At 44.2% G+C, this 25,337-nt stretch overlaps 1 protein-coding gene across 2 annotated transcripts in view; it reads right to left on the bottom strand.

The window, feature by feature from the left end:
- Window positions 1-5,782: 5,782 nt before the first annotated feature.
- The window catches only part of LOC147668411 (PDZ and LIM domain protein 3-like), a 109,805-nt gene continuing 90,250 nt past the window's right edge, over window positions 5,783-25,337 (bottom strand). For both annotated transcript variants that reach the window (XM_086948568.1, XM_086948569.1), the window contains one exon: window positions 5,783-7,098. In XM_086948568.1, coding sequence (XP_086804694.1) covers window positions 6,915-7,098 — 184 coding nt within the window. In that variant the 3' untranslated portion in view covers window positions 5,783-6,914. The remainder of the gene's footprint in view (window positions 7,099-25,337) is intronic.

A 25,337-nucleotide genomic window follows, 5' to 3' on the forward strand; every position in this document is an offset into this window, starting at 1 on the left:
GGTCGTTCCCCGTTTCGAGATTGACTCCTGCCTGGTTAAGAGAGAATGGTAAGCAATCCTCCTCACCCGATTTGCTTCCTTTACCGATCTCCGAAGGTGATCTTGTCAAAGTCAAACCTGGTCGGTGTGCCAAAGGCCTTTTCAAAATTTAGAGGTCCTTTTCGTGTTAAGAAAGCTTTTCCTCATTTTGTGCTCCTTGACAACGGTGGAAAGTGGAATTACAGGAGAGTGGCGCTTTACCAAAAGGGTGGGGCAGTCCTTCCAGGGGGTTCTTCCTGTTTTTCTGACAAAGGTTGCAATGGTTACATGTTATCCACTCAGGGGGATTCAGGTTTGTCTTGTCTGCCTGCTGTACGGGGGGAGGTGGGTGGTGGTGATGCTTCTTCATCTTTGTGTGATGATGAGGTTGGGGTTTCTATCCCTGCTTCTGTTCCTGCTCATCTCTCTCATTCTAGTGTGAGCCTAAGGAGTCCTCGCTCTCGCCATCCACCTGCTTACTTAAATGATTATGTCCATTGAGAGTTTTTCTGTTCAGTTGTTTTCTGTACTTTTGTTTCTTTTCTTTTATTGTCCAGAGGGGGGAGATGTGTTGTACATAGCTTGTTCCCTGCTTGTTCCCTTCCCTGCCTTTCCTTCTGCCAACCTTCTAGATTGTTTATATGATTCTCCCCATGACGCTACTGCTGGTTCTACTCTGTGGCAGTTAGTGCTTGGCCAGATGGGCGACGGTCCTGTTACTTCTGTGCTGCTGCATTAAACTACTTACCTACTACCTTCTTGTATCTGGAGTCTTCATTACGACTTACAACGCTGAACTGGAATGTCAATAGCTCACTCCAAGCTCAGGGCATACAGACAACCATGGATGAGTTCAGTACCTGGGAGAGAGAATGATTTTGAAAAAAGAAAAAGAGTTTCTTTCCTACAATATTCAGATTCCTCAAGGTGAATTCATTCTGGATGTGAAGAAGTGGTAAAAACTATTCTTCAAGGATCGCGCTGCCATCTTTAAGATGCAGAACACACTATACCTAAACCAAATGCGGTATTCAGTAGGCTGGAGGTTAGCTGGGATGAACCCTTTGCAATATGGCGCCCATGAAGCGCTGGGGCGATGGAGCCAGGCACCTCCTCAAACATGGCACTGAGCGTGCGTACAAGGAAAAAAAGTGGGGTTTCAGACCAACCTGCTCATATAGCTCTCAGAAGCACTGACTGCAGCTGTAATAGCCCCCATGGGGGGGACGTGTAAGGAGGCATGGCTCAGTGCTTTTCCAGCACGTTAAGCCAAACAAATGAGCAATTAAAACTAAAAAACGGGGTTCCAGCAACCAATCCTTCACACAGGCTCAGCTATTGAAGGAAGTTACTGGCAAATTATATTAAATGAAAAGTGAGAAATCAATGAATAAAAACTACATAAAAAGGGACTCAACCCTTTGCAACATGGCACCCACGAAGCCATGGGGTGAAGGATCCAGGTACCTCCTAAAACACGGCATTGAGCAAGCCTACAAGAAAAGAAAAGTTGGTTTTCAGACCCACCTGCTTGTAGAGCTTCGTGAACAAGCTAACTGCAGATGTAGAGAGCCCACCAAGGAGGGGGGCCCACGTAAGGGGGCATGGCTTTGGCGTTTTCCAGCACATGAAGCCTAACAAGTGGGCAAATTAAAACTCAAACCGGGATCTTGCACTTCTGGCCTTGTAATCTTTCCTCCATTCCTGAAAACTTACATCTGCGATGAGAAATATAAAAGTAGGAGTGGACAAAGCTACTGACCTCTATAAGTATGCTGATGCAGTCACTATGCTGGGTTCTAGGTGCAGATACTGTTGGTGGTACTGCTCTCTTGCAGTCTAGCCATGAATATAAAAGAACAGGGTTGGATTCACTAAAGGTTCCATGTGTTATCGAGCCCAGGGTACTACCCCTGTTGTTGCGGTCTTGAAACCTTGAACCCTTAACCAGTCTCTTGCTGATGGAGGAACTATGTTTTTTTAGATGAGTCGGAAGAGACTGTTTTGGTGCTGCATAAATACTTTACACATTGCCCTAACTTAAAACAGTGTGCAATGTGCATGCATGATTATTCAGAGGATGCTGGGATGGTGCGAAGGGCTCTATTGCAGGATCTGGACTGAGCTCAATAAGTAAACAAATTAAATAAGGCAACCAACTTGTAGGTTTAGGTGACATCATAAACCACAAGCTAAATGGCAGAGTCATTTATAAATATCACTAGAACCTGAAGATGGCAAAATAGGACCATATCACGTGTTATCCGTTAAGTTTTCTTATTTTACATGTTTTTTCGTGTTAGTTTGAAAGGCGGTGCAGCAGCGGACTGCCCCGCCGCCGCATTGCCAAACGTGTGTGCACACACCCACCATTTTTTAAACTTTTTAAGTCACTGGCGGGCAGTTCTTTGACGTTCCCACTGCAGTGCCTATGAAATAGGCACCGCAATGGGAGCATCGCAGACAGTACCGGCAAGGCATGAACTGGTGCTGTCCATGCCGTTCAGGTACTGAGGTGCATGCACACAGGGGGAAACAACATGTGCCCCTCTGCAGGCACCCCACGTCCCAAAGACATCAGGGGTCCCTGTAGGGGCCCCTTTATTTGCTCTCTGCCACAGTTTTCATGGAGGAGGAAACACCATGAAAACCATGGCGGAGAGGAAACTCATAATATGCTTGGTGGGACTGCAGCGGTCCCGCTAAGCATATTTCAGCCTCAAGAACGCCACACCACTGCCAGGGATCTCTGATCCCTTGGGGTTGTAGTGGTGCAATGGCCACCCAACAGCCCTACTTGTTCTAGGAGGTGATCACAGCTCTTCTGACATTCTCCTAGCACCGCAACCAGGGACTGCTGTCAGCACCTCTTGGAGGTCTTGGGGCATCAAGTGGCACGCCTGCTGTGTCAGCCACCTTTCTGCCTCCACCGATGCTTCTTAAAGTGCTCCCAGAAGGCCTCCTGTGGATCCATAAACCCATCTCTGTACTTTTCAGTAGCTTGAGGCATTCAGGTGAGCCTTTGTTGTCCAGTCCCTTGTGCTTTCCAGGAGCCTAGTTTCTGGAGGTCACCCTTGGTGATTCATTGTTACGGCGTAGAGTAGGGTAAAAATCTTTACTAAATGACTGTACTCAGCGAACTGATGCCTGGTCCTTAGAAGTTTGGAGGTATGAGAAGGATGCTCCTTCTCATACCTCCAGAGATCTGGAAAGATCTCCTGAAACACCTCAGAACCTCACCCTCCCTCATGGACTCCTTAAGGAACCTCAAGACATGGCTCTTCCAGACAAAACAGGCATGATCTCCTCCTTCTCCCTCAGGCCTGTCCTACTCAGCACCTGGATACCCTCACAGGTGATTAGCTGTGCTCTACAAATTCACATCATCTAATATAACAATGACCACAGTACCAGGTACAGCATTTACTTGAGTTCTTCAATTTGCTACATGCTCATTTTACATGCAGCATTAGATCTGTCTGCTTATGGAGAAATTGGTGTCCAGGATGATCCCGAGGTGTTTGACATGATCCACATGGGTCAGTTGGGTGCCAAGTTTGAAGGGCCACCAAGAGGCATCCCAGGGGGAATGGTTGTTACTGAATATTATGACTTTGGTTTTGTCTGTGTTGAGCTGGAGGCAGATGTTTTTCATCCAAGCAGCAACGTTTCTCATGCAGTTGGCGAAGTTTGTATTGACGGCACTGGATGAGTCAGTGAGGGAAAGTATGAGCTGTGTGTTGTTGGAGTAGGACACTATATTGATGTTGTGGGCTCTGATGATGTCTGTGAGGGCGTCAAGTAGACGTTGAAGAGTGCTGGGCTGAGCGATGATCCTTGAGGGACTACATAGATGAGTTTCTAGGATTTTGAGGTGTAGGGTGGAAGTTTAACTCGCTGAGTTCCATCCGTGAGGAAGGATGACAGCCACTTGTGAGTCAGTTCATAGATACCAAAGTGCTGAAAATTTCTGGTGAGTCACTTGTGGGAGACCATATCAAAAGCTGCTGAGAGGTCGAGTAGGATTAGTTCAGCAGTTTCTCCTCGACTGAGGATGCTTCTGATGTCATTGGTGACCACAAAGAGAGCTGTCCCTGTGCTGGGGTTGGTGTGAAAGCCTGATTAAGAGCTGCCTCAGAGTTGATGGAGTTCTAGGTGGTCTGCAAGTTGGGTATTGATTGCTTTCTCAATGACTTTAGCTGAGAAAGGCAGGAGCGAAATGGGTCTGTAGCTGCTGAGGGTGTTGGGGTCCGATGTTGGTATCTTTAATGTGCATTGACTTCTGCATTTTTCCAGCACGACGGTGGTCATGGAAGTGTTGATGATAGTGGTGAGTGTGGGGGAGATGATGGTTCTTCCAAGGTTGTATATGAAGTGGGGGCATGGGTCTGAGGTAGTAGACATTAGCCATTTTCTTATGGGCCTACTGTTGGTCCGGACTCCATGTCATACTGGCATTTGTCTTATAATAAAAATGTTATTGAACTTGCCTGCCTGTATTTAATACATATGTAACTATGAAATGAAGTTACAAAATATTACTGATGGGGCAGGTACGAATGAGTAGGACGTCCTTTCTATAAGGCCAACGGAAGAGATCTAGTCAAAGATCACTCCAGACTAACTGCTGCACGTGTTCACATCAGATTTAATGGATTCAGCAAGTCAACCCTATCATCATAGCACAGAGCTGTGCATTACTATAACACATTAAGGATATGTTGAAGAGGGTCGGGATCAGGTGATCCCCAATGAGCTCTTTGTCAGATGCTAGGACATGACAGATGGCTTCTGCCTGAGAAGGACTTCCAAAGAAACCAAAAACGAAATCAGAAATGGCACAACTGCCAGATGATCCTATCACTACCCAGTCACTTCCTTTTAAAATAGTACATTGCATATTGGTCATCGTAAAAAGGTAAGTAAATGCAAAAAACAAATAAGTACAAAACAAAACGTATCTCAATATTGATACATGGGAAGGTCTTTACATGATTGGAAATAGAGGTGCCTTGTGTTCAACACCGTGCTTGAGATAGGGAATACTATGGGGTGCATGCTTGGGTGAATGAATGAGTAAGTGCATCGTTTGGTAAATGGGAGAGTGAATTGATGGATGGATGAAAAGACGCATGAGCTATTTACAATCCATTCACCCACCCAAACACTGCTCTATCCATCATCTCTCTCCCATTGATCCATTTACCCGTTCTCTCTCTCTGTCTCTCATACACAGAGACACTAGTATAATTTATTTTGATATGGAACTCCCACTGAGGTCCACAAAAATACACACAGATTAAACAAGAACTACTTTACATACAATACATAATACTTCCTTTGTACATGGCTGCCTCCTAAAAAAGACATTTATCAAACATACTGTGCGGTGTGCAGAAACGATAAATAAATAAGTAAGTCAAAACATTCCTATGGAACAAGAGGAGAAATATTAAAACACGTAAACAATCAAGATTTTAACCCTGTGCTATTTGTGTGCTCGGAGTTACAAAGGGCCAGGCACATGTGTTTAAGACTATTACGAAGACACACGCACACACTCACAATTAAAATTTGCGAATCAGTGAAGAAATATTTGTACTTCAGTAAAACCATAAGCCCTCCCCATTCATAGGATCTCCTCACAGGTGCAACACCCTTGGAAGGAAACCGCACACTGTTGGTCTCATACTGTAAGAGTTCTGGGGGGTGCATTTTTGCAGAAAACTCCTTTTACAAGAAGAACAAACATGAGGGTAATTTTGTAAGTATGGTACTTTTTTATTCATATATTTGTTTATTGCATATAATTTACAGAAAACAGATACTGGGTTTTACTTTTGTCACAATTTATATCTTGTCTCAGATAAGTCATGCTTGTCAGTTTTACTTTAGAAAAGTCAATATTCACCCAGATTGTGCACAAAGCAAGCAGTAGTGACGCAGGATATCTTATCAATGTTGATACATTTTGTGTGGAAATCAAAGAGTGGTGTAAACATATTGCACACATGAAGGTGCAATTTCTCACTAACATTTCCATATTGCAAAGATTGAACTGTTGCCAATGTAAATTTGCATCACCTCTGTACGACCTAACAAGTGAGAAAACAAGTTTTTCACCTAATTACAAGCAAAGAAACAACTTTTTGCACAGGCGGTTGAGTCCAAAAACAAAGTCTTGCCACTGGGGCTGCCTATGTAGTGATGTGAGTGAACTGCGTGAAGCTATGTTGGTTCTTACATTTCTGAAAGAAACTGCTAGATAAATAAATGAAATCCTCTTCTATAAATGGCCCACAAAACCATAAACAGAAGCCATTTTGTTTTAAATTAAATAGATGCGGTGAATAAAGACGAGTGAGAGCAGGTGTTTTTTTACATGCCATTGTGAAGTGACCCGCCTTTGCCAACCTTTACGAATTTCTAGCATTGCTGTAGCACTGGTGAGGGTGTGGAGCTAAGAACAGATGCTTGGCCGTGAAAGCCTGTCGCACAGCACACCCATGCACCAACTGTGCTCATCACGCAAATTATAAGGTAGTACAGATTCCATGCTCATTCATTCCCTGGCCTCTGACTTCTGACTGACCATCACTGTGTTCTAGAAATGTTATTGTGAATAGAATTTTCGTATTAGAGTCCCTTCCAGCTCTGTGTGCTCTCATTTTGAAGTGAGAATATATCTCAGCATGTCAAGTTCACACACCTTTGCAAAAAGCAATAGTGTAATGTAAATGTGCGGCAACTGGAGAATAGCTCCTAAGCCCTCACCTCAAGCAAAGGCGAAATCATCAAACATTTGTAAAATTGTGCTTTTTTAATTTGAGCAGGTAGCCAGCTGTCGCTTTTGTCCATAGACGGTGGTAAAATGTGTGTGTGGATGTATGTGCAAATCAGTGGTATACAGCAACTGCGTCATAGCCGTCAGGGGGCCTCATGCGGGATCTCGCGTGCGTTTCACAGTACAGCTGTCCCTCCACGAAGAAGTAGCCCTTCTGTTTCAAGTTTAAGTTGCAGTCAGAGCACACAAAGCATTCTGGGTGCCGGTACTTGTCTCGTGCCTTCACAACTGCGCCACTGCATGGAAAAGGGGCAAACATAACAAGAGATTAATGGTAAAATGCAAAACAGGAGCTTAGCCCTACACCTGAAGTTAGAAGACACAACTGAGCAGATTTACAAGAACTTGCGCATTACTGCATATTAGCAGAGACGCGGCAGTTAATTTACGACATGTAAAAAAACCTTGCGCCACAATGGATGCATTAAATTTACAATGCTTTGTACCGTGGCACAAGGATAGACAGATGCGTGACGCATCTTTTGGCGTAAGGGCAGCGCATTGCTGGAGTCATGTCGCAAGCAAAACAGAACTCCAGCAATGGTCAGGAATGCCTTTTCCTATCATGCTGCGTCACTCCTTATGCCTGCATCAAGCAGACGCAAGGTTTTGACGCAGTGACGTCACAAACGTGACTCTGTGAATTGCGTCACTTTTACGAAGCTTGCTTACATCGGAACACCCACCCTGCATACATTATACCTGACACAGGTATAATGTAGCGCAGGGCTTTACAACGTGATGCATCTCCCAAGATGCGTCACGTTGTAAATATCTTGCAACTTTGCACATTGTTTACAATGCCGCTGCGTCACAGAAGTGACGCAACAGCGGCGTAAAGTTGTCGCAAGGGGCTTGTAAATCTGCCCGACAGGTTTACCAAGGGCTGTCTTCTGCTACACAAGCAGTATTTTATTAAATACATCAAGGCACTGGCTCTCCAACGCTTTGTACCAAGAATGTGCCCATGCAAAACCGCAATAACTAACCTGCACATCCTGTAAGGCTGACTTGCTTTGTTCTCTCAAATATTTGTCACCATGGTTCGCCATTATGCGCACTGTGACTGGCGTATTTGACAACACAGACATGTATTCAGTAATCGTAAACAGGTCCTATGTCTTCACCTACATACTGTGCTGTTCTGACGACTGTGTGCATGCTTCTGATAGCTGCTGACCTGTGAGCTTTGTAGTGAAGTGGTCCTCTGACACTGACTTGCTGGGACTGTACTGAAAAGCATTGGGCTAAACAATATTTTGGTGGATCACAGCAAGCTACTAGGTCTTTTGATGTAAAATTAGGGTCCATGTCCTGCTTTCCCCTCCGTCATCCTCCTATATAGCTTGTATTACCACCGTGGATTGCAAACACGAATCACTTTCAGACCCTGGGCAGTACTTTTTCCTCCAGTTCTTTCTAGTCTGATTTCTCGCCTCTGCTGCTACACTTTGCCCGGTATTGTTGTATTCAGTCACTTTTGATGCAGCATCTTCATCCATCACACTCCTGGTAAATTCCATCTCTAGCTCCCTCTTTTATACATGACAATTTTTCTACAGTAGTGACTTGTCATGCTCAAGGTAATAGTCAACACGTGACCCCTTCTTATTATGTTTAGACCTCTGATTGATTCTTTCCTCAGCCAATCTCTAAACACTGCTTTCCGTGGCTAGCCACTTACCTGATCAGGCATCCCCAAGGCGGGACGGGGGTGGAGGACTTGCAGACGCCACTAACTCTATAAAGCTGCTGGGGTTGATTGCAGCAGATATAATGTGGCATGAGCAAAGAGAAAGAATGAAAGGAGGGAATGGAAGAAAGAGTTGATGTAAAGAGAGAGGAAGGAGAGGTCAGATCGTGGACAGCTAAGAACAGTGAAGGAGAATGGTCGTAAGACTCCCTGGTTGTCCTTTCTCCAGTTTACTCTCCTGGTCGCCATATTCCAACTACCCGCTACAAACGCCACTTTACTAACTCTCCCTGTGGTCAGTTCTTTTCTTACTTCCCTCTCTGATTGTCTCTTCCCAGTGGCGTAACACAAAATGTTGGGCCCCCTGCAAAATGCGATGAGGGACCTCGTTGTCTCCTATATCGCACAGATATTCATGGGGCTTGGGCTCAATGGGGTCCTCCTGAAAGGTTGCCCCCCAATGCTGCAGGTGGGAGAGCAGAGTGACTTACTAGCATTTACCTATTTCTTAGTCCGTGCCATTGCGTGCATTCTTCAAGGCATGCAATGGCATGGCTTTGGGAGGTGAGAAGGCCCCCTCCAAAACAAGGAACCCTGGAGGCCACTGCATTGCGGGGGCTGCGGGGGTCTCTATTATACCCCTGTCTCTTCTCTATTGCTGATCTCTCGTCCAACATTTTCCTCTGATGGCATCCTTCACCACTTCCACCTATGACTGACTCTATTGTTTTAGTAATATTTTATTATTTTTAACAGTGCAGGTTCAATAGTGCAGATTTTAGCTCTCTTCAGCCCCCGGCAGTGTAACGTTACAAACGGATCCAACCATTCATTACTTTCCCTACAGATCTCCCCTTACTGCTTCATCGCCTTCGACCCCATCCAATTATGAACATACATTCCATTGTCCTAGCATTTCTGACCTATCATTGGCCTTTCAAATCTGTTCTTCTATAGCTATTCTTTTTAGGTGTTTACAAATTGTGAAGAGGAAAGAGTAAACAAATGCTGTTTTTTCCTGTGGGGAGCTTTTTTATTAAAGTTGATTCAGGCGAGTTATCTTTGTCAATGTAGAAAATCGACCATTTATTATAGAATTATTGGTATTCATTCACCCTTGTCTCTAAAGTGGGTAGTCTAGAATCTGAGAGATGGCTGCAGATAAGTTGGCCTTTGAGGTATTTTGTTGATTTAATGCATCTGCATTTGGATTTGTTAACTCAAGTGAGTCACTAAATACGTTTTTGTGTTTCTTTTACTCCTTTTTGCTTTGAAGAGGGGGCAGTCAAATTGTTCATGGTTTTGGCTGTGACTCCTAGAGAAATATTGCTTGGCACTAAGGAGGTTTTCCTTTGGGGGAAGTTTAGAAAAGTGGTAGGAGTTTGATTGTATGTATCCTCTCTGGTATATGGCTGTTGTTTATTAGTGGGAGTTGGGTAGGGTCATTGGGAGGGGTACCTATCATGTTTTCCTAGGAAGACCTATGTGGTCTGCAGTAGTGATAACTAAGTTATGCTAAAAGATCAGATTGCCATATCTTGCCAAGCAGCTTGAAAGAGCTGCCACTCTGCAGGTGCAGATGTTTGTGGAGACAAATCATACTGATTTCTCTTTCTAAGCAGGTTTTTTCCCTGCTATGGGCAAGAAATCAGCTTTCATTTCCGTGCTTGATGACTTTCAAATTTTAGCAAATAGTACAGAGGCAGGGCCAAGACATAATGAGATCTACCAGAAGTATTCAACACCATCAACTACCAGCTCCTGCTCCAGAGCATTCCCAAGTGTTATAACATGGTCAAGGCCTTTCTACTGGATAAAGTCCAATTCGGGTGTTTCCCTCAAGTATTCCCTCAGTCTGTTGAGCTGGTCCCCAAGGCTTGACCTTCTCTCTGTTGTCTGTTACATGGTTTTGCATGAACTTTTCATATGTACACAAGTAAAACAGAAATCCATTTTAATGTGCAGGGCAAATAGGTTACTAATGCCCTGCACTTTAGGCAACACTGGCCGGTTGCAATGGTGGACGAGTAATAACTGTTTGAAATGTAATTACACTGAATGAAAGATCATGTTCCATAACACTTCAAACAGCTCAGACAAGAGTCTGTGGTCTACTCCTGTGGGCCTGTGTCAGACCCCTGCATAGTTAATCAGGAAGAAATTTGGAGCATGAATATTTAGAGTTTTCTTTATCTCTCCAAGTCTCTGTGATGTTATGTGAGAAGAGTACTTCCCTTCCTCAACTTGTTCCTTGAAAGTGATGGGTTACCTGCAGAGTTCGCAGGAATACTACTGATCAGTTTTCTGACAGTATTTGAGGAGAGTATGTAGGAGGGGTAAAAGGGATATTACCAGAATCTAAAAAAGAATAGAGAATTATAGTCTCCAGTCCTACCAAGGCGGTCACATAGCATATCACCGTCTTACAATGCTAAACACAGACAACAATGTCTTTGGTAAGTTAATACATTATTGGCTGAGTTGGTCTAACAAATCTGATACACCTAGATCAAAGTGCCTTTGTAGCACCGGGAACATGGGACACAATTCATCATGTTGGCTCATGTTGTGCGGTAAGCTTCAACTTGGGAAGGGTATAGACACTGGTGGCACTGGGCGCCAAAAAAGCAACTAATATCATGTTGGGAGTTCCTGTTAGAGTCCTTGGTAAAATGGACATTGGCCAACAGGTTCTAACCTGTGTGAAACCTTTAGCCAATGAACCACAAACACCGGTAAGAATGAACACTGTACTGTACTGTCAGACCATTGGTGCCATGGACATGTAACAAACAAAGGAGTCCTCCACTGTTGCTACTTATGTTTGCTTTAGCTATATTGCCATTGGCCTGGCTCCTGAGAGAAGAATGTTGGGTTTGGGAATTTTCAATAGGAAACACAGAACTCATAACATTGCTTTCTACAGATGATATTGCTATATAGCCACCATTCCCAGCATATGTTGTTGTAGAGACATTTTTAGACTGTGTGATTGGATTTGGCACACTACCTAGCCTTAAGCTAAATTGGGACAAATCAATCCTTTTCCCATTAAGACTCCTGAAAAACAGGAACCAGTCTTCCCAATGTGGTTGTTTTATTTTGCCATCTTTGAAAGAAGATTGCAAACTCCATCTCCTAAATTTGTATCATGAATGTAATCTGTTAAAATGTATTGACTTCTGGACGTACTTGCCCTTGTTGTTTATGGGCAGGATCGCCCTAGCTAAAGTGGTTGTTATATTAAGATGTCTTTGTGTATTTCAAAGGTGCATGTGTATGTGTCCCATTGTAGCTTTCAAACCACTGGATGGCATATTGAGACATTTAACATGAGAGGTGGGGAGAAAGGACCAAGATAAATCTGGATTTTTTTAAATGAGACAGTGATGAGAAAAAAACTGAAATTTCACACAGCACAACTGCAATATCTTGTCAAGGGCTGGACCTATATTTCGCGCACCCTATCTAGCATATTATATTATATCTAAGAAGGTCTCATTCGGGTTTTAGCAGGGCGGCCCCATACCTCTCAATGTCAGTAGGAGCAGTTCACATCAACCGCTACCAGCTCTCTTCATGCGCAGCACCAAGTGTCTGCGTTTATTCCGTGTAACTCTATCTTAAACCCGCGTAGAGCCCAAAATGTTAGCATCAACATTATTTGTGTTATGTCTAATTTCTAATGTGGTGCGAGGATCAGACTTCCCAGCAACCTTGTGTTAGGTTAATCTTAGAGTGTGCAGCTCTCAGTGTGCAGACAGTTGTACCAAGTGTACAAGGCAAAGCTGATAGCATAGGAATAACATATTATTCTCAAATAAAACACCTCACCACTTCTAGGCTGAAAGCTACAACAACAAGTACGTGTCGTGTGCAAAACTGAAGCCTGAAGGCAAAACGGCTGTTTAAACATGTAATACACTCATGCTAACTTAACGCAATATATGTAATGAAGTATCCATATGACACCCCCCCATTGGTCCGAGCACCGCCAATCATAAGGGAAAAGGCAATACTAAATCAGATACACAATTTGAAAGCAAAATTCAATAGTTTTGAGCTAAAATAAGCTAAAAATATGTATGAATGAATATGTATGAATGAATATGTATGAATGCCTACAGTGGCATCAAATCTAAAAAATATCAAAAGTCTTGAACCAAAAGTCTTCCGCCCGGTTCAAAAAATTATGAAATGTATGACCAGGTCGCATCCTTTCAAATGTTTGTAAGAGAAAAAACCAAGGCACTCATCCGATATCCAAAGTCATGTGCCACTTAGACGTTATCTCCAGCAACATCACGTGAGCGAACTCTCCATCAGCTGAACATAGTCCATCCCTCCAATTCAGCGAGGGGAAAGTTATATTTCACAACAAAGCATTCCTTCCAGGCATCTCACGATTGGAAAGTATATGCAAAGAAAGTTGCAACAGCCTCCAGTATGAAATCACTGCCATCATCCGAAAATAGTTCAGCCATCCAATTTAGCAATGGGAAAGAACATACGTGCTCCTCCAGCATCGGATCCTCCTGCAACGTCAGAGGACAACTCGGTGGGTTCACCAGAACGCTGTGTGTCAGAAAGGCATTCGCCGCTGCAGAGATCTCCCATTGGCCCAGAACTCCATTTATCGCTGCCAAGGCCATAACTCTCTCGCCAGAACAGATCAGCTCGTGAGCCACAACGGGACGCATTAGCTGATCAAAATCGACGTCAGGAGCAGTCCTCAAGCATAGGCACAAATCAATGGCCCAATCGAACTCGCAGTTTAGGCAGTGAAACACAGGTTGGACACACGTGAAGTCGGTGAACCGAAATGACAATCTATAGGCCGTGCTTAATGCTGCAAGCGGCAAAGTTCCATAGTAATTGAGCATCCGATTACGGCACAGTGTCAGGAGGCGTTGAACGGCGTCTTGTGCAGGATGGGCATCCATGTTTTATGAAGAAAAACACCAACAGAAAGCCTGCGGCCACAGCCAGCAATACAGGTATTCCACCAAACAAACTCCCAAAAATAGTGTGGAAAAACGTGGGAATGATACCAAAAACTTTTTCAAACGTAGTCACGAGGCCACTGCTTACTAGTTTAAAAAAAATGTGCCAGCCCAGTCGTTGAAGAAGCATTAAAAATCTGGTGTACCAGCTCGCAGAAATGAAATGGCAAATCAGTGTTTAAAAGCGCCTGCACCTCTGTGCGGGTGTTAGCTATGTGAAGGACATAAGTTTCCCGGGCCGAACTCAGGGTCACTTGTTTTTGAGACAAAAGAGCCCTTATTCTGCTTAAACCATTGAATTTCGCTTCCAAGGTTGGGATCCGAGGCCAGATGGAGACATCTAAAGAGCCATGCGTGGGTGGGTATAGAACATTCTTGCAGCACACTACACGCTCTGATACAGTAACTATATAAGCCACACCAATTAATAAACCACAACATAATTCGTTGTTTAAAAGCAAATAACTACCATTAGCTAATAATGTAAATGTGGGCACTACTGCTGGAACTGGCGTGCCTTTTAAAACACATGCTAAATTTGGGCGGTCCTGATTACAAGAACCGTGTAACTGAATGTGTCTGCATATTAATGAATGGTCAGGTGACTGTGTGCATTCCTCACCATTAAGATTCACTTCTTTTCCATCTTTCAGACATCTGTATGTGTATGGTAATGACCATGCCTCATGTAGGAATGCATTGCCTAGTGGCTCATATCGTCCTATAGCAATATACCGCATACAGTTAGTAAATTTATATAAGGGAAATGGTAATGTAATTAAACCATGAATAAGCCACGTGGCAGTGGTGGTTTCAGCAACAGAAAAAGGTAAGGATTCTAGCTTCTCAATATGTAACATAGAAAACGATGCATCACGCATTGAAAGCATGCGCTGTTTATCAGTAAGATTAAAAGGGGCAAAAAGTGATGAAACGTTCAATGAGGTCCAGGGAACTCGACCAGCCTTAATTGTCTGTAGAGTCCAGGCAAACTGCATTACAGAACGTAATTGATTTTGACCATGGTATAACGTGGACACTTCATCATGTACAATATCAACAACAGAAGAAACAATATTATCCAATGTGTAAATTCTGGAAGAAAGCGTGTTAATACTATTATCGACCACTGCAAGCACTTTTTCCAAATTGGCTTGATCAATAGCCCTCAGGCGTTTAGCTGCTTCGACTCTTGAAAATTTCCAAATTTCATTGTAAATAGCATAAATAAAGCGTTTAGACCTACCCATAGTTGGGCCTTTTATAAAATCATTCAACTCTATGTTTTCATTCAACTGGGACAGATGCAGTTTAACTGCAGCTAAAGTGGAATGTTGTAACCAGTTCTGACACAATTTGCCTACTGAATAAGTTGTAACAGTGTGATCTTGGTCAAACCTGGGATCTGGCCTGATGCGTGTAAAACCCTCAGACAAACCCAAAAAACGACTTTGGCAAGAATCAGAGCTTCTTTGCCATAAAAGCCACCCATCCGGATCAAAACTGGAAATATTAAAGGAGGAATTCTGCAAAAGTGCTTGTATCTCACTTATGGACAATGTAGTGAAATTACTCCAACCTGAATATTCTTCCAAATCAGGGATAGTAGGGGTATTTAATTTTTTAGATGTAGCCAATCCAAAACATGTTGTTTGGGAAATAGTCGAATTTAAAAACAACATGTGATTTGGGATGAGACATGCACGATGCAAAGCCTCAGTGCCTTGTACCTGCCAATCTTTGGTACCCCAAACCGATTTAAGGTCAATAACATCCTTCCATAACTCATAGCCATCCACAGATAACCTTTCTAGAAAGGACTTTGAATACAACAATTTTGTGTCAGTCAGTCTAACTTTTGGCATTGATTTCTGTTTCACCTTGAAGTAAAAAGACTCAGGATTTGATTGATTAAAATCTGTAAAGTAAGAGTATTTTCCCAAAAAAGTACTTGAGCTCCCCTGTAAAGGAGCAGGGCAATGTTCCCACTGAGTGTAATTCACAGGAACCCGCCTGGAACTTGTCTTGTGCAAGAAATGATTTCCATAATGTTGGTAACAAAATAAATCACCATAATTGACAGAATCTAAATACAAATCCTCATCATCAAAGGCCGCATAATATTTCAAATCAGAGAACAATGCTTCTACTGCCTGAAGATCCCAATCATCAGAACGAATATTTTGCTTAATCACATCTCCCATGTTTACTCTAAGCACATTAGGAACATTAATAACTTCTGTGGGGCCATGTATCTGAAACCTAACCGCATCCCACACAATCCCATCAAGGACAGGCCAAGCAGTAATTTGTACTGAATGTAAGTCTCTCTTTAGTCTGTGTGCTGAATGCGAGGAGGAGTGAGGGGCCAATGTTCCATTAAGGTACCGAATTCCTGTTCTTTCTTTCACATAATGGCCATCAATCAGACGGAAAAAATAAAACACAAAACCAATTGACATAAAAAGATAAAACGAAAATAGTATCAGCCAAACGTATGTCCAAGGCGGAATTAAAAAATGTTTTTTAAACAACGTGGCATATTTTGCAATAGTTGATGGTTTCTTTGAAAGTTCCGAAACAGAGTCAAAAGAGAATCTGGACTGGTTAGCCAAACGTGCATGTAAATCGGACATGGATAAATCAGCAGGATCTGCATAGGTCACCTCATCAATGTTAGTAACAGGAATAGTATTTAATAAAGGACTTGATATGGCAGGCATCTCGAGGGACACCTCCTGATCTGCACCGGATGTAATAGCCAGCACAGAGTGCCTCACCATGGAAGGACAGGATACAGCCGGTGTCATGCTATGAAGAATCGGCCACCCTGTGTGTCTTGACATTGTCAATAGAAATAAATCTGTTTTCTTTACGACCTGGAAGTGGTGGTAAAATGACTGTTCTTGTGCCCTTCACTCCAAGGACCCGAACTGGCGCTCGATATGAGGGACCAAATTCCTTTTTGTTATCGATCTTCTCTCGAACCAGTTCTCCAACTTGGGGTAGCCAGCCAACTACCGGGATCTGCAACGCATCATCCGACGTGGAGGGCAAGTGTTCCTTTGCAAGACTGTCTCTGGTCTTTTGTAGATCCTGTAAAACATTGCAATGTTCATCTACGTCAAAGGCCGCGGCCTGGGCCTGGCAGTCTGCACCATCAAGGTCAGGGACGTACATCTTGATACCAAAGAGCATTTCGTATGGGGTCCGCCCACCCAGAGACCTTCTAGGGAGATTATTAAGCACACGCTGCACGCCATAGAGGTGGGTCAGCCTGTTTCTACCAGTGCCTATAACTCGGGCTGTCAAAGATTGCTTTAAGTCGCGGTTCATTCTTTCTACCACAGAATTGCCCTCAGGCCTGTAGGGGCTTGAAAACTTCACCTGTACTCCCAACGAAACCATAGCATCCTTATACGCCTTAGAGGCGAAAGCCGGACCCTGGTCCGAATGGAAAGCACCACAAGCAAAGATTCCCACAAAGACACGCAAATCCTTAATGACAGTCCGTGAATCAGCGCTGCGATGCGGCCATAACCACACAAAGCGTGTGCATGAGTCAACTGCTACTAAGATGTATTTATACGCAGTATCAGAAGAGAAAGGACCGCAGTGATCCAAATAAACACAACCAAGCGGTTTATTAGAAATGTACAACTTTGTCTGAGGCGGACGCGCAGCAGTAGAAGGCTTAATCTGCTGACAAATGTCACACATAAGGACATAATCGCGCGTCTGTTTGTACAGTCCCCGCCACCAGAACCTCTGTTGTAGCTGTGATACAGTGGCTGAGACGCCCGCATGCGCAGACGCCACACCTTCATGAGCCGCTGTAATCAGAGAAGCTCTGCGATCCGAGTTGGGAATTAGACGCTCTCCAACTTCAGGAATTTTCACATAAGGAACCTTATCGGGACTTAAGTGGTATGTGTATTTCGAAGGGAACCCCGCAGGATATTTACCTCCCTTCGCCGTGGCAGCAACAGCCGCCAAGATGTCGTCATCTATTTTGCTCTTGGACCTCGTGACCGCTGCAACTAAGTATTTTGATACCGCAGACTTCGCTGCCTCATCAGCAAGCGAATTGCCAACAGCGTGGACTCCCACGCGCTGGTGGCCGAGAGTATGAATCACAAACACGAGCGGCAGCTTTTCTTTAAGTTCCGCCACTCGGACCCAGATCATTTTATGTTTTATTGTGCTACCTTTGGAATCACGAAAATCATTCTGAATCCAAAAGAACAAGTTCTCATTGTAAGACTGGACACAGTAGTAAGAATCACTTACGATTAAAGTTGTCACACTAGGATCTGCGTACTCCAATGCGAGCATAAGAGCACGGAGCTCTGCTAATTGTGCGGTGCAGTCTCCAAGTGTCTGCGTGTGCACGACACTGGACTTGAACTCATCGTTCACCATGGCACCGACCACAATGGCGCAAGCGGAAACGTAGGCATGTTTAGAGCCATGCGCAACCTGCGCCGAACCATCCGTGTAAATGATACAGTGGAAATCCTCCAACGGCCGCATTGCTAAAGGAGCAGGATGAACAAATTCATACTGTAAATACTCCTGTGACCGTAAAGCGGCGTCAAAAATAAACGTGACATCCTGAGATGTCAAGGATGTAGCCCACTGAATCCACCGAGGGTGCAAAGCTTTAGAATTCGGTACACTGGCTTTCGTGACCGCCTCCAATGCAGGACACGGGGTAACAACCAACATGCGCTTTCCCTGCGACAGGGCACGTTCTTTAAGAATTGCCATCTGCACAGCCGTTAACACTTTCTCCACAGTGGAAAAACGCAGTTCAGCTGAAGTGTACAAGTGTGACTTGTAAGCAATAGGTACAGTATCCCCCTCATTAAAAGTCAGGTACGTGAAACCCACCGTCCCAGGGATTATTCTTATCACCAGGTTGGTCTGGTTATCACGGGTCTGTAAGTAGTCAGAAGTGAGCAAATCAGCCTGCAAGGACTGCAGAATGGCTGAATGTTCAGGCAGCCAGCAAGATTTGGAAAAAGATGGTTGTACCAAGGCATATAAAGGCTTGATACGCTGGGCATATTCCGGAATGTATGTCCTCCCGAAATTTAAAAAACCCAGTAAAGACTGTAATTTTTTCAGTGTTGTCGGAGAGCGCAACTGCGCGCACTTCTCCAGGAAGTGAGGAGCCAATCCCTTTCCTTCATGGTTAAGTTCATAACCTAGAAACAACACTGTGTACTCCGCAATGTGTGATTTTGCAAAGTTAAACTTGTAACCCATGTCTGCAAAGTTACAAATTATGCTGTTTACTCGACACAGATGCACCCAAAGCTCGTCGTCTGTGAGATAAATGTCATCCACATACGAACATGCAACTGGATCGAAACTCTCCAAAAGAGAGACAATGCGGGCGGAAAACACTCCAGGACTATTTTTATATCCCATTGGGAGTCGTTTAAACATTTTTTGTACGCCGCCGCATGTAAAACTGGTCCATTGGGAACTTAGACCATCTAATCTATGTGCATAAAAACCATTGGAAATGTCAAGCGTGGTTTTGAACCGTTTACGCTCAAGACTATTCACTAGGGCAGAGCCGTGAGTATTCTGTACCGCACAGTTACGGCAATGCGAGTTCAAATGCCGGTAATCCAAAACTAGACGATAAGAGCCGTCCGGCTTGTTAACAGTAAAAAGGGGATTATTCATTGGTGACACACATGTTTCAATTACACCTTGATATTCCAATTGTTCAAGGATAGCCGCGACCGAAGCTTTAGCTTCACGCCGTATGGGGTACTGGGGTTGTGGCTGAGGCTGTGACCGTAAAGGAATCTCATGGCTAGGGGACAATTTATCCCAGCCACACTGATTTCGGTACACAGCCGGCGCAAGCGCCAGAGCCCACTCTTCTGCAAAATGCAGCGCTTCCACTCTCGGTACAGTGTGCGCGAAACTGGGGAGGATTACCTCCTCCCCTCGCGGAGCTGCGAGAACAAAAGGTGGGGGCCAGTCAGCCTCCGAAAGCAAAATGTCATACGTATCTGAAAGGTTTTCCCAGAATACCCCTTTTACAGTTCGCTGCATGTCACCTTCAATTAACAGGACAATTTCAAAAAGTCTTTCAGGGGGAGCAACATGTGTATCAGCTGTTTCGATTACAACATAAGTGTCAGTCGCTGTCACCTTCAACAGTGGACGGAGGGCCTCTCTCACTATGGTAATCTCCGCCGCGCTGTCCAGCAAGGTCAGAGCCCACGTCAGATTCCGAAGCCGCGTTCTCACTATCTGGGGCATATCGATGCGCCGTTAAGGCTGCGACTTTCTTCTTGGCAAACTGCGGTCTCTTTGGCGTAGAGTCGTCCCGCTGGTCCCCTTCACTTCGCGTGCGGGGCTGGCCACGTCCTTGCTGACCACCCCTGCCCCTGCCGCCCCCTCCACCACCGGTTGACGGAGCCGATGAGTCCTGAAAGGAACGAGGAGAGCGTTGGTCAGATGCCTGATATCTGTCAGGCGATTTAATCGTAGCGCGATCGCGCAATTCATAAACTCGCTCTGACTGCGCAGGTTGTGAAGGCGCCGGACTAGAGACCAGTGTCTGTTGTTGTTGTTGCTTACCCTTATTCTGCTTTTTAGGCCAAGTTTGTTTTTTGGACTTGGGCTGTCCTCCTGTTTCCGAAGACTGCCCCTGGGGTTGCTTCTTTTCTTTTTCAAGAAAAACCTTCGCACCCCTTGAATTGCGGCCAACCGTTTTATAAGCCGCCACAATAATTTTTGCCAGCTGACGGGGTTTCTCGGCATCGGGTACTAACGCCAGACCATTGGCCACCTGAAAGTTCATTGCATCCCCTTTTACATTGGCAAGGATAATACCGCAAACTGTCTCAAATGAACCGTTCAGGCGCATACCCAACTCAACCGCCGACTCAGGTCCGTGATCATCCTGAACACGCTTGAGGATCGCAGACAGGTTCGAAACTGACGGTGTGCCAAAGCACCTCGAGTAAACCGCTGCAAAAGTCTTACCCCATGTCTCACAGTCAGCAAGGTCCGGGGCTATTTCCTTCGGTAAACTAAGCGTAAGAATCCGGTGTTTTTCACTCGGAGTCGTATTAGGAAACACAGCCTCTAACTGGTCGAATTTCTCGGCAAGCCAGTAAGGAAATTCATCCGTACTATCTGGCTTTCTGCCCATAACGGAATTCACCAAGACAGGACTGATTTTCAAACCAGCCTGTTCTGCTCGAAGCTGCGCACCTGCGGGGGCTGCGCCTTGAACATTACGACTAATGTAATGAACAAGCGCTCTAATCACACCAACCGAGACCTCATGAAGACGTCTTAGGTCGGCTACGTTACACGTGGCGCGATTAGGATGAGGAGTAAATCCACCCAAGGCGGGCCAATTTGTGCCCGGAATGGACAAAGGACCTAACCTCGTAGCGTTCAAAGTATGGGGTAGGGCGCCACCAAACCAAACACCGTGCTGCCATGCGTCAATAGGTACTTCCAGTGCCCTGTACGGAGCATAAGCTGCCGGTACTGCTGAGGCAGTGTATGAATGATAGACACCCGAATTAGCGTCTACTTCCGGAAATGTCACCCAGGAATAAAACAATTCGTACGGGTACGCATGTTCCGCACTCACAACTAGAACCACAGCTAAGCCTTCCGCGGGTACATTATATCCCCGCAAGTGATCGCGAACCGCGACGCGGCTATGCTGCGCTATTTCCACTGCCATGTTAGCACAGGAAGAAGAAAAACCAGACAAAGAACTGTGTGTAGCACAACTGGGTAGTGATTCAAAGAAACCGTTTTTTGAAGAATTCAAGCTTGAAAACACCTATCACATAAATAGGTAGGTTTTTCCGACACCACCGTTTTCCGGAAACGGGAATGAAGGTGTCAAGGTTTGAATGATATACTACTCGAGTGTCATGAAATACGGCCAACCAATCCGTTGGGCGCCATGTTGCAGGGTTTCCGTTCTCCCACAGAACTGTGCATAGAGATCTAGAACCTCAGTGAGTTAGGATGATCCAAAAACTCATCTCAGTGTCAGAAATCTCGTTACCTAGCTAGCTACAGTGTCTCATGGATCATTATGGAATGATCCATGTATTAGACAAACCAGAACATGATCTTTAGAATACCTCAGGAGTCGTGGAACACATGAACACTCTTTCGTTATATAATCATTTCAGACCAAAACTGAGAGTCGAAGAACACAAGTGCAAGTTTGAAATATTTATTATTCAATGCATAGTTCTCAAACGCAGTATCTTGTATAATACCAAAATGCAGATTATAAAAATCAGAGTCAGCAGCATAGTCACTAATCCATAGTAAGCAAAAGGTGCTAGCATGTTATAATGCAATTTCTATAGAAATCTGTATCACCTATATTTCGCGCACCCTATCTAGCATATTATATTATATCTAAGAAGGTCTCATTCGGGTTTTAGCAGGGCGGCCCCATACCTCTCAATGTCAGTAGGAGCAGTTCACATCAACCGCTACCAGCTCTCTTCATGCGCAGCACCAAGTGTCTGCGTTTATTCCGTGTAACTCTATCTTAAACCCGCGTAGAGCCCAAAATGTTAGCATCAACATTATTTGTGTTATGTCTAATGTCTAATGTGGTGCGAGGATCAGACTTCCCAGCAACCTTGTGTTAGGTTAATCTTAGAGTGTGCAGCTCTCAGTGTGCAGACAGTTGTACCAAGTGTACAAGGCAAAGCTGATAGCATAGGAATAACATATTATTCTCAAATAAAACACCTCACCACTTCTAGGCTGAAAGCTACAACAACAAGTACGTGTCGTGTGCAAAACTGAAGCCTGAAGGCAAAACGGCTGTTTAAACATGTAATACACTCATGCTAACTTAACGCAATATATGTAATGAAGTATCCATATGACAATGTAGGTCAGTTGAATTCTGTTTGCGATCACCTGAGGAAAGGGTGACACCTATCAGTAGCCACAGTGCCTTCCTGCACAGAATACTATATGTGAAAGTTGACAGGTAATGAGAGTCACAGCTAGGAGGAAAAACCTAAGAAGTAAAAAAACATTTTTGGCAATTTGTGTAGATCTCGATTGAAGATATTGATTGGATTGGCAAAATCAGCAAGGCTCTAAACTTTCTCTGACATAAGGAAGGAGAAAAGAGCCAAGCAAGACAGAAGATGCAGATTCGAATGGTCCACAAGGAGGTTGAGCCAAAACTACGTGCGGGATAAAGCACAATACAAACAGCAAAGGTACTGAAGACAACAAATAGACAACAATTAAGATCCAATCTGCTGAGAAAAATCAAGGAAAGCAAGGTGACGAAGAGTGCAATGAAAAATCAGGGAACGAATGTTTGTGGTATGTTTTGCTGTTGCTAGCACTGTCTTTTATATGACTCAACAGGAACTCATCTCACAGGAAGAGATTCTGGTACAGCTTGGATTGGAAAGTTCCCAGAGGTTGTAACTGAAACAGAAAGACCAGCATCAGGATTGGACTCTTCATAATGCCAAGCTCCACTACCAATTGGGAATTCATGACATTCATAATTCTACGAAGAAGCCCAAGTCTGACTTTCCACGCACCATGTATTATCTTGGTGACTTGCTGTATGCTCTTTTTGCTGTCTGCTGTCCATAATTCCTTTCTAGCTCGACTAGGCATGGAGGTGCTAGAGCGACTCATTTGATCTGACAAACATGCCTTTGGCATGGAGGGGTCAGTGTGTGTGCTTAGGGGACTTATTCTCCTTCCACTCGGGAAAGCTCTGATCTTTGTCTTCTTAGTTCTGGGCATGAACATCAAATATCTAGTGTGCTGTTTCACTGGTGAAATAGGGTTTGATATGGTGCTAATACAGAGTCCAACTTGAGTGACCTACTTTTTGCCTCGTTGAGGGTGGGTGTGTGGGATGAAATGCGAAGAAGGGAGTTCTGCCAGTAAAAACCCACATTTTGTGTTTGCTTTCTGACAACTGGTGGTATAATTCTGCAATTTCATGAGCCCCAATAACAATGCTTTATATAAAATAGTTTTGAGTGGTAATCCTCAGGACCCACCTTTCAAAATAAAGTCAGCTGCTATGGACAGCTGGGGTAAGAGGCTATGAGCAGGATGCATGTGATAAATGCCTGACATACACACATCTGTACACATGCAAGCTTAATGAGGAAGACTGTTTTGCAGAAATGCCATGCTATGTCATATAAGTAGCACTAAGACAGATGGGGCTCAGTCTAAATTGCTATGATTTGATTGGAGAATGAAAGGAACTGCCCCAATGTTTGTGGGTACAGTGTATCTTATATAATGTTTCCACAGTGCCTTTTTTTGTATTCAAACTGTAGCTCCAGTTTGGGGCATGATACAATTTTAATTGCAAAATTTGTATTTATTAATTTATTTAAGAGTTTTAGATAATGATGGCCAGACCCAAAGGTATCAGAGCACTTTACAACATTATCACGACGATAACAGGCAACAATTAGTTCCGGGAAACAGCAGTTTCGAGAGCCGAATGAGGTGATGACCCAGAGGAAGACACAGAAGATGGAACCAAAATAACAAGGTATAGAAACTAACTATCATGCCCTGGGCAATTGTTATCCATCTGGTTAAGATGCCGTTTGTAAAGAAACCCTACTGCGCTGGGTGATCGCTATCCAGCTGGTTGAAGTGTCGATTAAGGAGGAAATCCTTTAGCTGTCTCTTGAAGTTTATGAAGGATGGGTTAGCCCTGATAAATACTGAGATGGAGTTCCAGATTTTAGGGGCATTGTCCAGGAAGGAGCCTGTCTGGGTTCTTTGTTTGCGATTTCGGCAGGATGAGAAGCAAGGTGTTGGTGCTCCTTAGGTTTCTCTTCTGACCTTCCTTTTTGAGTTTGGATGCAAGATAATCTGGTTTACCAGTGTGAAGAACTTTGTGAGTGAGACATGCAGTTCTGAAGCTGGAAAGAGCTTCAATTGGGAGCCATTCGAATTCTTTCAGAGAGGGTGAGATGTGATTGTATTTTCTGATTCCAGTGATAATCCTAATTTCTGCATTTAGAATGGTTCTTAGGGAGCTAAGAGGGATTTTCCTGTGCTGTAAGGGTGGCATTTGTATATAAATTATTGGGCCCAGAATCAAAATATGAGATGATTTTAACACACCTGATGAATTAATATGGTTTATGTTTGTCATATTAATAGGAGACAACTCATAATGGGATTTAATCTTTGATCTGCCTGGTTGTGTGAGTAATCGCCGCACCAGCTTTCTGGCAGTCCAACTCCGCCTGCACCAGGAAACAGAAAACTAAAATAATAGTTAAACTGGTTATTACCATTTTAGTTTTCCTTTAGCTACTGCTAGCAGAGCATTGGGGTGATGCTCCTCCGCCTTAGCGGAGGAGCGCCCACTGATTATCCAGAAGGATGAGTGGTTGCTCCACTCTAAAGTGCGCATAGCTGTTTGACTGGCCCTCTCGGCCAACAATAACAGTCATGCGCACCTTGCATGTTCTGAACTTAGGCTGCATTACAGCCTGGGTGCAGAACATGCCCGGGCTCCTATACCCCATCTGAGCGCCAAACCACAGCGCTCAGACCAATCACAAAGCTGCTTTGCAGCTAAGGGAGTCAGGTGCCTGGGTGCTTCCTGGTTCCTGCTTCTGAGGAGCGAGAGGCAAGGACGGGCTGACTTAGAGTCGGCGGGTGGCCGGCCTGAATGTAAGTGTTTTTTTAAAATGATTTATCATTTTATGTAGTGGGGTATCTGAGATAAGTA

This window comes from Lissotriton vulgaris, unplaced genomic scaffold (assembly GCF_964263255.1).
Source record: "Lissotriton vulgaris unplaced genomic scaffold, aLisVul1.2 SCAFFOLD_5407, whole genome shotgun sequence".
Classification (NCBI taxonomy): Eukaryota; Metazoa; Chordata; class Amphibia; order Caudata; family Salamandridae; genus Lissotriton; species Lissotriton vulgaris.